We start from the raw sequence: 11794 nt of genomic DNA on the forward strand, positions 1-11794 counted from the left end.
GTTGACTTCTTTACAGCCTGGTAGCGACATCTAGTGGTAGAAGGTCAGACCTAGATATACATGTAGAAAGCACTACACACAATATTTATATTCACTCTTTCTTTATATGCATTTATTTTACAGCCAAACAGTCTTTCAGTGCAACACACACAAACAGTCAAGTAAAGCTTCATATCTGTACAGGTTCAGGTTCAGTAACAGGAAAAGAACAGAGAGGTACATGAAACAAGGAAAAGGAAATCCCGTCAATGCTGCTGCTGGGTTTTTTTTTCCACACAGACACTAGTTCCATATTTTAAGTACATTTTAACACATAATTCTCCAAACTACAGACTAAAATGTGTGCAGATAAACTGTAAAATAATATATCAGTGCATCCATCTTCCAGCAGAGAAGCAGAACGATTCTCTGCAAACTTTCTTTCAACATTTTATCAACTTTGACGCACTGATCAACAGTCATCTAAATATTCACAAATCCTCATATGGTAAATTCATACAACTTAAAATAAATACAAATATTCACCTTATAGCCAGCGCTGGAAGAAGTCCTTTAGAAGTACCACGTAATACAAGTAAAAGTCCTGTATTCAAAACTTTACTCAAGTAAAACTAAAAAAGTATCAGCATCAAATAAAGTACTAAAAGTACTCATTATGCAGAATGTCCCATTTCAGAATAATATACATATTATTGGATTATAAGTATTATTTTGACTACTTTATATATTGTATAGCTTAATCTGTAATTTTTTTTGTTGATAATATTTTTGTATTATGACATGGTTTTGTTGAATACTTGATTGTGATTGGTCAATCACGGCATTCTACGGTCTGTTATTTCTTTATAGCAGACCGTTGTTATGCATAACAGACCGTTGCTATGGATAACAGACCATTGCTATGTATAACAGACCGTTGCTATGGACGCAGTTCCGATGTTAATACATATTTTTATTGTACAATTAATAAATTAATTTGTAAATGCTCTATTACTATTTACGTGACTCTTGTGGTCCTCCATACCCTGTACATTATCCCTTACTTATTAATATGGATCTGTAAAGTAACTCAATTTATCCAATAAATGTAACAGTTAAAAAGTGCAATATTTCCCTTTGAAATGTAGTGAAGTATAAAGTAAAAATAAGAAAGGATTACTCGGGTAAAGATGGCTTCTGAAGGGGTACTCAGCTGGTTGCAATCTGCAACCACACCACTAGATGCCACCAAATCCTACACGCTGTACCTTTAAGTACAGTACTTGAGTAAATGTTTCTTACCCTGTTGTATATTTCCAGCTTGCTGACACAAAACATACTGAATCCTTTCCTGCAGTCTCTTAAAAACAGTTTAAACTAAAACAAAAGAGTTCTGAAAAGTCAAAAGACTCAACTAGTGATTGATTGCTTTAAGAAAAACTGGCATTAAAAATATTCATGATCGTTTTCTTCAAAGTCACTTCCACACAGTGAGGCTTATTAATTAAACACGGGTTATAGCGATCTGCACATCTAAAAGTTGGAAAACGGCTAGAAATGCTTCTAAAAAGTTGAGGAATTTAAAACAAGTGGTGGGGGAAAGAGGGAAGTTTTGTGCGTATTATATGCAGCCCTGAATTATTTAAAACCTGTGAAGTACACACAGCTGAAGACTCTTCTCATCCACCACAAATCAAACGTCTCTGGCAGCAGCACACCGCGGCTGATGATGGTTCAACTCCAACAGACGTATTAGAACAAAACATACAAACAATAAATATTTCTATATATAAATCTATAAATAAATAACACTGACAGGTTTCAGGTCAGAGTCCCATTAAGGTGCGGAATGATGTCATGGTAAAGCTCAGAGGGTGTCGGTGCAGTTGAAGGGTGGGAGGTCGACGTGTGTGTGTGTGGAGTGTGTGGGAGTCTAGCTGACAGACTTGAGTTTGACCCAGGGGTTTGTCCCGCGGACCTCCAGCGGCGCGTCGTTGCTGAAGAGGTGGTTGCACAGCTCCTCCAGCGGCGGCTCAGGATCCGACGTTGCATACTGAGCTGCGTCCTCCACCTCCTTACGGATTGCAATGTCGATTTCCTGACAGGACAGAGAAGAAGTAAAGTAAATAAAGTACTTTATAGAAGGAAGAGAATCAGGAAGCATAAGCTAGCAGAATGAAAAGGACCCCCTTGTCTCCTCCTCGTCTCCTTCCTTCAAATCTTAGGTGGGAGGGACTAAGACATGAGGAGAGGAGACAAGGATGTATAAACTGAGAAATGAGAAGAGCGGAAAATATAAAAAGAGAGAACAAAGTGAAAAAAACACTATATAATATTATAACAAAGAAAAATAACTTTTTCCTTGTCGTTAAGATCGTGGCTCTTTGTGGGAAGTGAATATTTTCTATATTGAGAGATGTAAATAAAATCTTATAAAGAACAGCTGTGATAGCTTTAAAAAGTACAGACTGTAGGGAGTTACATGTATGTTATGTTGTTTGTGTTCACCTTGAACTCCTCCACAGACGCCATGTTGTTGCCTAGCATGCGATCTTTCAGCATAGTGATGGGGTCACTCTTACTGCGCACTTCCTGGATCTCATCACGAGTGCGGTAGCTGCAGGAAGTTACATCACAGAGTCAGAACAAACTCAAACCTCCCTGCTGGGTCATCAACAGGAAGTTACTCAACAAATAACGTTGGTATTGTTTAATAGTTGACTGATAATAAGCAATTTGAAAAAGACCGTAATCATGAAGAAAAGATGCTACATCCGTTCTCCATTATTTATTAAATACCTTGCTGTTATATATCATAATACATTTTACTATATTATACGCATACTATATTATATTTAATAATCTATTCTATATTACTAAACATTATGTTATATAACTACCTTTCACCTTGTACTATATCTCATACTATCATAATTTACCATTTTATATTATGTTACTATTTTTACAGATTTTTGCATCATTAACACTACTGTTACTTTACCTCGTTATTTTTGTCTACAAAATGTTCTTGAACAGTTTTATTTTATTCATATTTTAGTTTTTAATATACCTTTTATTATTGATTTATTCTACTTTCTCTATTTATCTGTACTTATTTCTGTCTTTGTGCTGCTGCAACAACCAAATTCCCTCACTACTTCCATCTTATCAAATTATGCTTTTTCTGAATATATTTAAATGTATTGTTTACTAAACTTCCAAGTTTTTCCAATAGTAGCTGGTCTAGTTATTCATACCAACTGCTGACAGTCAAGATGTTGTTATTTTCTATATTATTTAATCAAGGACTGGTAGGTAATTAGTTAATAAACAGGAGACAGGAATAATTGGTTCTCGTGTCACTTGAACCAGAGTCTAAAATTAAAGTGAGAAACGTGCTACAGTAGAGAAGACATATAACCGGATAAAGTCATTTAGGAGGTTACTAACCTGACACCTGGGTCACTCATGCTGTGTCCATGGTAACGGTAGGTCTGCAGCTCCATTACGATGGGACCCTGAAACACACAGCAGCTCATTTCTCACAGCTGTCGGCCGTCTTTATACACTGGGTTTGCAGTGGTAAGTTTTCCAAGAGTTTGAGGAAAAGAAGTTATGGAAAATAAATCCTACGGGGAGATTCAGGGTGTGTCCTTTAGCTTCAAGGTAAAAAATAAACAAACATAAATTCACGTTATTAGACAAGGATCCTTAGAGACAGTTCCGGTAAGTTTTGTCCCAACTAGAGACAAAAATTATATTTTTTAATAAACTCATCCATTGTATTTCATCACTAAACTCTCCACCTAGTTTGTCATTGTTGTTTCTCTTCACACAGAGCAGCTCAGCTCACCTTTCCAGCCCTGCAGTGATCTGCAGCAAACTTGGTGGCCTCTCTGACACACAGGACGTCCATCCCATCCACCTACGAGACAAAGAAACAAGCGAGGACATTAATACTGTCGCTACGAAAAACACTACATTCACAAAAACAGTAATTTTACCTCACAGAACACAGAAGTATACAATCCCTTTCAGTCATTTCCAAACTTAGCACAGCTAACGTTGACTCAGCAAGTGCTGGCGTTCACATTATTCATAACCTCATTGATTAGCTTACTGTGCTAACCTACAGCACTGCTTTTTGCTAACGGCTGAGAGGACGTTTCCATTTGAAAAAAACGTCCTGAGAGCCACCAGAGTTTGTTTGTTTGTGTGCAGTATCATACATGAGCATCAGGTCAGCTGTATGAATGCTCACACCTGCAACTGCCAGGACGGACTGTTAGTCTTATCCTGTTATAGTCTGGGTTCATACAGGCCAGCTGCAGCATACGGCCAACAGACACACTGCAGCTACCGCCCAAGACCCCCAATGTTTAATTAACCCTCCGGCTGTGTTTGTGTGTCTCACTCTGATTCCTGGGATGAAGTCTCCTCTCTTGTAGTAGTCGGTGCTGGCTGAAGCTCGTTCCACCGACGTCCCCATACCGTACTTGTTGTTCTCGCAGATGAAGATGCACGGCAGCTTCCAGAGGGCGGCCATGTTGAACGACTCAAAAATCTGTCCCTGATTGGACCAGAGGGGACAGAGGAAGGTAGGGTTGAGCAAATGTATTCATATTGAGTAAACATTTTAAGAACTTGGCAGGATATTTACCTGATTGGCTGCTCCGTCTCCGTAAAGAGCGACGCACAGCTGATTGTTGCCTTGATACTGGCAGGCCAGAGCGATGCCAGCTCCCAGAGGAACCTGGACAATAACAACAACAAATAACCTTTTAAAAAGGATAGTTTGAGTTGTTTATCTACAGTAGATGGAGGTCGGCACGCCCCCAGTTTGGAGAAACAGACAGGAGTACCATCGGCCCATAATTTTGCAATGGGTGCATCCCTAATTATTGTGTGACTTTGGTGTTATGAAGGGTTAGTTCAGATTCACCAAAGTCACACAATAACACAAACAAACTAACCGATCGTGGCAGCAGTAGACCAGCAACTCCTGTGTTCAGCAAGGTACAATTATTGTTTTTGTCAATGGAGTCTGGTGGCTTTGGCGAGAGCATAGATAACGGCTTCAGTTCCCCGTCAGAAAGGGCTGATTGATTTTTTTTTAGGTGTCTAAAATGCATTTTGCTGCATTACATTGCTTTGCTCCCGTGCTGCTACTCCTGTCTGTTTCTCCAAACTCCATCTACTGTAGGTAACACACTGACTATAGATAAGTACCATATTCACTCTAGATAATAAACCACAACAAAACATGTTGAGGCTCGTTTTGCTTTTCTGCAGAAGTTTTTTCGTGCCGCGTGTGTTTACCTGTGCTCCCACGATGCCGTTGCCTCCATAGAAATGTGGAGCGTACATGTGCATCGAACCTCCTTTTCCTTTGGCGACACCGCCTTTACGACCTGAGGAGGGATGAAGACGATGAGGCTCTGCAGGTGTGTAAAAAAGGTACAATTCATCCAGAGAGTTTTTGATTTTCTTCTCTCTCACCTGTGAGCTCGGCCAGGATCTCTTTGACGGAGATGCCGCGGGTGTACGTGTACCCGTGGGCGCGATAGGCGGTGATCAGGTGATCAGAGGGGTTGATGCCGCCCTCGATGCCCACCGCACAGGCTTCCTGTAGGAGAGGACCAACATCAGACCGGGCTTTAACTCACTGGCGTTTAACTCATAAAATGAAAACAAATGATGCACCTTTACTAATACAGTAAATAGCCATATTGTTCAGGTCTGAAAAATACATTCTCAATCAGCACTTGATCTACAAGAGTTTAGATTTTATTTTATGAGTTCAGCAAAGATTTGTTTTATTGAAATATGCTTAATTTACAATGCAATCACAACGCAAGTTATATAAATATTTCTATCTGTGCATGATGTTGTTCTCACCTGTCCGTCATACAGGTGACAGAAGCCTCTGATGATCTTCTGTTTGTAAAGCTGATCAGCTTTGAGCTCCATTCGCCTCACGGTCTGCATGACGCGGTAATACTGCAGGCCCTGATCCCGAGTCAGCTCCGCCTTCAACGGAGGACCCTCCTCCAGACGGTGCAGGTCGCATTTCTACCGGGACAACAAAAATCAACTATTATTAAACCCTTAGAGATGCATATAGACAATTTTTTTTTTGTCTTTTTTAGGACTTTTTTATACAGTTGGGCTCATTGGATCCACAAGAGTCTCAGCTTTACAGTGATACAACAATTTATGTAATTCAGAGACTGTTTAGGAACCCCAGTATGCAGAAATATTCAAAATATACCATTCGAGAATATCTTTGTTTCGACCCACCTTGATGTCAAAGGTCGCCTGAGAGGTGTGGTCGGCGAAGGAGCGGGAAACCACGACTCTGGCACCCTGGTGACCCAAAAAAACCCACAAACTTTAGTCATTAAAAACACACACAATCACCGACACGTAGAGAACCACAAAGAAAGCACACACGTCTTCCACACAGACATCGTGGAGGGTTACCCTCCTCTTCACAGCAGGTGGAGAGTTAAGTTGGGATAAGAGGTGTTGGGGGAGGATCAGGTTTGGGGGGGGGTTTGGTGGTTCACCCTGGACTTGACTGGACTGGACTGGACTGGACTACTACAGCAGTCTGTGATGTGGGGAGGTCAGTAACAGGGTGGGAGAATAACACCAGCCGAATCTTTCAAACATTAACTACCAACACCTGGTTGGTTCTGGGAAAATATAAAGAGTAAGTCTCTATTTAGCAGCATTAACATCCAAGTGTTTGTCACAGCTGTACAATACATTATTAAAATAAAAACTGCAGGTTTCTGAGGATAAAACCACAATTGGATACTTTAAGATTATTATGGTCAGGAAATATTTGCAGAATCGGGCAATATCTCCAACATTACGGCACTATTTAAAAAAATTATGATGACCAACTTGATGATTCTGAGCTAATCTTAGTTAAACTACCAGAAGTAATTTACATTTTTTGGGCATGAAAGTTATTCTCTGACCTTGGCACTATAAGTTTGAACATAAAAAGGTCCACTTATTAGCTTTTTACTGACATGAACGCTCAGTCTAGAGGTAGAAAAGGTTAATTCTTTCATGCTTCACTTTAAGCAAACAAGTCCTAAAAGTGTTGAAATGGCGTGAAAGTAGTGAAATGGATTTAGCGAACAGATCCAGCTCCCTTTAGTTGGGACTGTTTGGTCAAATCTGTGTTTTTTGTGTAAAGTAAATGCATAACAGTAGAACACAGTTCATCAGAAATTCGTCGACATAAATGCTAATCAATCGAGTCATTTATCAAGCCAAAGTGACGAACTTTCTCTGGTTACAGCTGTGAGGTTTTGCAGTTTTCTCTGTTAAAATGTTTGATTTAATTTAATTTTATTTTGGGTTTTTTTGGTCAAACAAATCAAGCATTTGAATGTTTGAGTTGTGATAGATTTGACTTTTATAGACGTTAAATTGTTAGTTGCAGCCCTGGTTATACGGTAAATCCATGAAACGATAAATGTGGGCTCTTAAAAAGGTGGTTTTCTGTTTAAAAAGAAGAGATTTTCCTTATTAGACATCTTCAGTTAGTGATTTCATAGATTCACAGAAAGAAAAACAGATAAGAAAGACCCAGAACCAAGAAATGGGTGCATTGCCAAACTTTCTCTGATTACAGCTGTGAGGTTCTTCTGCTTTTCTCCATTTTCAATTAAATATTTTTGGGGTTTTGTGTCAAATAAACAAGCATTTGAAAATGTTAGCTTGAGCTCAAAGAAGTTGGGATAGATTTCTGACTTTTGTAGACTAATTCATTCATAGATCAGGAATTAAACAATTGTTAGTGTTACGGTTAATCCATTAAAGGATAAATGTGGGCTCTTAGAAGATGGTTTTCTGTTTAAAAAGAGGAGATTTTCCTTATTAGACATATTCAGTTAGTGATTTCATGCATTTTCCAGAATGAAAAACAGAAGATAAGAAAGACCCAGAACCAAGAAATGGGTGGTACATTGCCAATAGTTGTTTTTTGAAGACTTTAAGAGGTTAATTTCCTTTAAAATCTTAATTGTAAAACCAGCCAGAGTGGCTTAAGTAAAGATTCCCACCCCTGTTAGTGATCAGGCAGACATGGAGGATGCTACTCGTGTTCTTACTGGTCCGTCTAGCTGGTCGGTCTGGGCGCTAACTAACTGTGCAGCCGCCGCCCTAGAACTGACTGGTGGTGGTTTAGGTGGTTGCCGCTGGGTCTGTGCCAAGGCGGGCGCCGCCGGCGAGGTTACATTGACGTACTCTGACAGGTCAATCAGCAACTGGGGAACACAGGAGCCAACCAATCAGACCAGAGCACAGCATAGCACAGCCAGAGCAGCTCTACAGTCTACAGGTGAGAACAGCAGCAGCTACACACATGATGACTTCTAGAGGCTAAAGCAGAAACACACATGGAGACTGGCTCCAGCCCAACAGTGTCTACACTTCAACTGATATTTTATAATTGGCACAACATTTTAAATACCTTCACCTGGGTAGATTCTGCCCTAAAGTTTATACTGAGGTATATCGGTCCCGTAAACATCTCTGGTTGTTGTAGAAAAGTTGGAAATAAATGAACAGGACTGCTTTACTTTTTATTTTTTGGATAAATGAGATGAAGTGCTCTGATTTGTCAGGTATTTAATTCAGTTCTTTATATCCCAAAACTGCTCAGACAATAGATTTAATACAGAAAATGTATTATATCACAAATTTACTGAAATATAAAATTACATATGTGAGTTTTTATCCGTATCATCCAACCCTACTTATAACTGGTCTGACGTCATTTTCCATCATTATTAACACCGCAACGATTACTTAATTAATGATCAACAATCTAATAATCTATTAATTGTTGTTAGCCGGTATGTGTACTATTTTAATCAAAGTATTTACAACACATTGATTAATAAATACTTTAAAGTAGCTGATCAATAATCTAATAATCTATTAATTGTTGTCAATCAAAATATGTTAATGTTGACAATCGGAGAAGTGGTGGTTGTTCTCTTAAGTGTTTATTTGTTACATCTTAAGATGTTGGTTAATGATATTTCTTTTTATAGATGTTACTAAATTATTGTTATTAAACATTTTGACCATGACATTGGTTACCCAAATTATTGTCTGGATGGACCATGTGGTCTGGTCTGATTAACAGGTAATAATGATAAAAAAGAAAGAAAATAAATAAAATATATATACTGATTATTGACAGTGTTAGTTTCCTGCTGAGAAGTAAATGTTGTGCCAATATGTGAAATATCGCTGGGACGGCTTTCCACCCAGATAACAAGAGTTAACCGTGCTACCACAGAGCAGTAGATTATACTTTAATAGCATCATCATGCAAAGAAAATGAAAAACACAAGACTGATGTTTGGACATTTTCAATTAAATCCAAAAGAAACTAAACACAGTGAAACAGTTTTGATTAATTGCATTAAGAAGAACAATAATATAAGAGACGTTGTGTTTAATTTTCGTAGTTTAGAAGAAGCACTTTAAGGAGCTTCTTGTGTAACGTCACTGCAGAGGGAAGGAAGCGTAGGACCAGCGGGCCTACAGACAAACATCAGCAGAGCAACGAGCGGCTTACCTCGGACACTGTTTGGGCTCCCTAGGGATTCAGGCGAGGTGGGGAACGGGGGGAGAGGAGGGAGAGGAGGGAGAGAAGCAAGAAATAAATCGGGATTGTTGTGTGTGAGAGAGTGTGAATGTGTGAGAGTGAATGAAGAGGGAAGCAGGAGGGAGAGAGCGAAAGCAGGAGTTTTTCAATACAAAGCCGTAAAACAGCAGAGTTCCTACAGTCACACAGAGTCGTTTAGGATCTGAACTAAATGACAGAAATATCTTCTTTCAATTCATATATTTGCATAATATCTAGAATTATAAAACCTTAGAGCAGATGCCTAATTAAACCCAAAGGACTGTAGGATCCCTGCTGCCACTGAAACACCACAACACAGACACAACATGCTGCTGCCGGTGTTTGGCTTTTGCTATTTAAATAAGCGCAGTGAATATGGATGCATTGATGTGTTTTAACTGAAATCAATATCATCTATTGACAGAATACAAAATAAACCAACTAATGAATTATGATTTAATATTATAAGTTAAACTACTCAGCAGTATATAAAGTAGTTAAAATGAGCTCCATCTTTACCAGCTGCAGCATTTAAGTGATGAACTCATTAATGCAGTAATATAATATATATAATATAATATGTATAATTCTGAAATGGGCCATTCTGCATGAAAAGTACTTTCACATTTGGTGCTTAAGTTTATTTTAATGCCAAATACTTTTACTGGAGTAAATATAGACATATAAATGCAGGACTTGAGTATTTCTACACTCAGTTATTATTAATTTTACACTGGTATTATAAATTTTACCTAAGTAAATTTATAAATGCAGGACTTTTACTTGTAACACTGTAGTATTATTACATTTACTTAAGTAAAACTAAGACACTTGAGTACTTCATCCACCACTGCTAAGAGGTGTTAGCTAACTTCAGCCTTGGGGGTTTCATTTTAAACCAGATATTGATCAGTATATTGATCACATCGATGCATCTCATTCTGTAAAAGCTGCTCGAGGAAGGCAAACCACCACAACCACAATCACAATCACAGACACAACCACAGACACAATCACAGACACAATCACAGACAAAGTTCATCTTAAATCAACGGTAATTAAAGATTAACTGCAGAGACAGAAAAGTAAAAAGAGACATGCACAACATGCACATGTCAAACAAGAGTCAAACTAGCTGCTGAGGCTAATCATGCTACACTGCTCACAAGGTCAGAACCAAACCAGACCAGGCTAGCTCACAGTTAGCATTAGCTCAGGACTAGCTCACAGTTAGCATTAGCTCAGGACTAGCTCACAGTTAGCATTAGCTCAGAACCAGGCTAGCTCACAGTTAGCATTAGCTCAGAACCAGGCTAGCTAACAGTTAGCATTAGCTCAGAACTAGCTCACAGTTAGCATTAGCTCAGGACTAGCTCACAGTTAGCATTAGATCAGAACCAGGCTAGCTAACAGTTAGCATTAGCTCAGAACTAGCTCACAGTTAGCATTAGCTCAGGACTAGCTCACAGTTAGCATTAGATCAGAACCAGGCTAGCTAACAGTTAGCATTAGCTCAGAACTAGCTCACAGTTAGCATTAGCTCAGGACTAGCTCACAGTTAGCATTAGATCAGAACCAGGCTAGCTAACAGTTAGCATTAGCTCAGAACTAGCTCACAGTTAGCATTAGCTCAGGACTAGCTCACAGTTAGCATTAGATCAGAACCAGGCTAGCTAACAGTTAGCATTAGCTCAGAACTAGCTCACAGTTAGCATTAGCTCAGGACTAGCTCACAGTTAGCATTAGCTCAGAACCAGCCTAGCTAACAGTTAGCATTAGAACCAGGTTAGCTAACAGTTAGCATTAGCTCAGAACCAGGCTAGTTAACAGTTAGCATTAGCTCAGCAGCATTAGCAGTTAGCAGCTCGTCGTTAACCAGAACATAACTGGGTTAACGACGCTAAACTCACCACATTGCGTCCAGTGATCCTGCAGAGCGCGTTAGAGATGATGGTTAACATGTTGTTCATGCTACTGGAGCTACTGGAGCTACTGAAGCTACTGGAGGAGGACCGGCTCTGAGGGATTAACACAACAGGATGTTGAGTCGCTGCTAAAGATAATCCCGTGTTGTTGTCCGTCTGAGAAACGACTCCGGGTGAAAACACTTCCTGACACAGACCGTTGGTTCCTCTGATGTTTATATAGCTG

At 39.2% G+C, this 11794-nt stretch overlaps 1 protein-coding gene across 4 annotated transcripts; it reads right to left on the reverse strand.

Annotated features, from left to right (window-relative positions):
• Positions 1-931: 931 nt before the first annotated feature.
• On the reverse strand, positions 932-11764 carry pdha1b (pyruvate dehydrogenase E1 subunit alpha 1b). 4 transcript variants are annotated; one of them, XM_037756351.1, is made up of 13 exons: positions 11554-11764; positions 9593-9613; positions 8112-8267; positions 6280-6345; positions 5878-6051; positions 5479-5605; positions 5299-5390; positions 4640-4732; positions 4394-4549; positions 3833-3904; positions 3430-3497; positions 2488-2596; positions 932-2077 (listed from the first exon to the last, which is right to left on the reverse strand). In XM_037756351.1, exons 1-13 carry the CDS (start codon positions 11611-11613, stop codon positions 1913-1915), a joined length of 1359 nt encoding a protein of 452 aa, XP_037612279.1. In that variant the 5' UTR covers positions 11614-11764; the 3' UTR covers positions 932-1912. The 4 variants fall into 4 exon arrangements, with proteins under 4 accessions (XP_037612279.1, XP_037612280.1, XP_037612281.1 ...); XM_037756352.1 differs by lacking the exon at positions 9593-9613; XM_037756353.1 differs by lacking the exon at positions 8112-8267.
• Between the last annotated feature and the right edge of the window lie 30 nt (positions 11765-11794).

This window comes from Sebastes umbrosus, chromosome 21, assembly GCF_015220745.1.
Source record: "Sebastes umbrosus isolate fSebUmb1 chromosome 21, fSebUmb1.pri, whole genome shotgun sequence".
Classification (NCBI taxonomy): Eukaryota; Metazoa; Chordata; class Actinopteri; order Perciformes; family Sebastidae; genus Sebastes; species Sebastes umbrosus.